The sequence below is a fragment of the Styela clava genome, chromosome 5 (assembly GCF_964204865.1).
Source record: "Styela clava chromosome 5, kaStyClav1.hap1.2, whole genome shotgun sequence".
Lineage (NCBI taxonomy): Eukaryota > Metazoa > Chordata > Ascidiacea > Stolidobranchia > Styelidae > Styela > Styela clava.
Genome location: NC_135254.1, coordinates 5,422,253 through 5,424,711, shown reverse-complemented (window position 1 = coordinate 5,424,711; position 2,459 = coordinate 5,422,253). Strand labels below are relative to the sequence as shown.

The following is a 2,459-nucleotide window of genomic DNA, read 5'->3' as shown; positions in this document are numbered from 1 at the left end:
TAAATTTGATAAATCTAGAAAACCCCTTTCACATTGTGTACAGGCATAAAGATTTTACTTCAGTATGAGTTCGTTCATGCCTTCATGAAAAGGGTTTTTCACATTTACGACAAATATAAGGTTTCTCCCCAGTATGAGGCCGCGAACCCCTATTTGTGAATCTTGACATTTAATATATATCCCCTTCCACACTTCGCCTCATCACATCCACTTTCGCGATATTGTCCAAGGTTTCGTTCCAGTATGAGATTGCTCATGCACTCGTAAATGAGATGATTGCGAATAACCCTTACCACATTGTTTACAAACATAAGGTTTCTCCCCAGTATGAATTCGCTCATGCCTATGTAAATCAGATGACTTCACAAAACCCTTACCACATTGTTTACAAACATAAGGTTTCTCCCCAGTATGAATTCGCTTATGTACATGTAAATTAGACAATCGTGAAAAACGTTTTCCACATTGCTTGCAAACATGAGGTTTCTCTCTAGTATGAGTTAGTATATGATCTTGTAAACTAGATGATTGCGAAAAACCCTTACCACATTGTTTACAAACATAAGGTTTCTCCCCAGTATGAATTCGCTCATGCCTATGTAAATCAGATGACTTCACAAAACACTTTCCACATTGTTTACAAACATATGGTTTTTCTCCAGTATGAGTTCGCGTATGCACTTTTAAATTACATTGTTGTGAAAAACACTTCCCACTTTGTTTACATATATAAGGTTTTTCAACCGCGTGAGTTCTCATATGCACATTCAAATGCGAATTTGATTTGAAGTTCTTTCCACATTGTTGGCAAGCAAATGGTACATCTCTGCTGTAGCCACTGATATTGTCCTTTCCGTCAGGCTTCTCAGGGTTGACAGGCAGACTAGTTCCCACAATGTTGTTAGTTGCGTATTCGCTTAAATCGCCAGTTCCATGGTTAATGTGCAAAAACATATGCTTTTCCAAACTGGGGCCTGATGAAAAGTTTTCATCACAGATAAGGCAGGGAAATATGTTTTCAGTGGATTCCATGATTTTGATAGAATTCTCTATAGTTAAGAATATCTAAAAAATCATGTATTTTTTATCTTCTGAAATCAATGACTATTGCCTAAAATGCAATACAAATAGTTCACATTCATGTTTTTCAAAATCCAAAATTAAGAAAGAAAGATAAATCAATAATAAATGTATCATGAATGAAATCTCAGCTTGTATAACTATGAGATATTAACTAATCATGTTACAGGCCTGGGAAATAGTCAGCATAGCACTGCAGCATACATGCAGGAACAGAGAAAACGAACAATGAAACACCGACATAGATTAGCCTGGACACCCCAGGCTTCACACTATCATCATCTTCCCTGACATTGTATATTAAGTAAATCGATGTTTGAGTATTTGGAGAGCTGCTTTTATATTCGAATTACCTGTAAATTCCAGAGCCAATATGGAATTATTTAATTATATATTTTTTAAGACAAATAAAATGTTAGTTTTTGATTTATACAATTGAGTTCTAATTAATAGAAGAAAAGGCAACTTGACTCACCTATGCAAAGAGAAATCAAATGTCTAACTGCTAGGGCTGGGAATTTCAGGGGAAACACGTTAACCGGGTAAAATTAACCGGTTAACCGCCGTGTGACGTAATAATTTATAATTACTGCGTGTTACGTCACGATGCTTATAAAGCAATTTCGCATGTTCTTATCGGCAACGCTCAAAATCATTCACGAATCGAGATAGTTTTTTGATTTTTCTGCTGCAAGAGAGGTGAGTGTTTCGGGCGTGTGGAAGTATTTTAAAAACCCAATTCCGTTGTGAAACGTCATTTATGTGACAAATTCTACTTGGAGCTATATATATCATAAAGAAAAACGGCATCAACTGCGCACTTGTTGTATGACATTGAATATCCGATTTTGCAATAAAATCGTGAACAATATATTTCGAAATTGACCGAAAACTGATCCTGAACTCCTCATTGTAAAAAAATAACAGTGTTCGATGTGCAAGGTCTACTTAGAGATATATATCATAAAGAAAACATCAACTGCGCACTTGTTGTATGACATTGAATATTCTATTTTGCAATGAAATCGTGGACAATATATTTCGAAATAGACCGAAAACTGCTTCTAAATTCATCATTGTCAAATTTCCATAATCAGCAACCTTGGTACTTCCATTATTTTTCACTTTTATTGAGTCCTTACCCACACAGTAACATTCTTTTGAATTAAACGCCACGAGAGATAAATTTCCGATGACGTAATCATATTCGAAGAAATTGTACGGTATAAAGATGATTTGTTCCTGAGATGTCAGTTAACGGTTAAAATAAAATGTAACCGTTAACTATCTGAAAGAAATCGGTTAACCATTTTTTTTATGGAATTATTTAATCATATTTTTAAGCCAATTAAAGTGTCAATGTTTTTTTTTTTTGAACA

General features: G+C 34.7%; 1 protein-coding gene across 1 annotated transcript; it reads right to left on the bottom strand.

The window, feature by feature from the left end:
* Positions 1-201: 201 nt before the first annotated feature.
* Positions 202-1,210, bottom strand: LOC120344108 (uncharacterized). The gene has a single exon (XM_078112621.1). It carries the CDS (start codon positions 1,030-1,032, stop codon positions 202-204), a length of 831 nt encoding a protein of 276 aa, XP_077968747.1. The 5' UTR covers positions 1,033-1,210.
* Between the last annotated feature and the right edge of the window lie 1,249 nt (positions 1,211-2,459).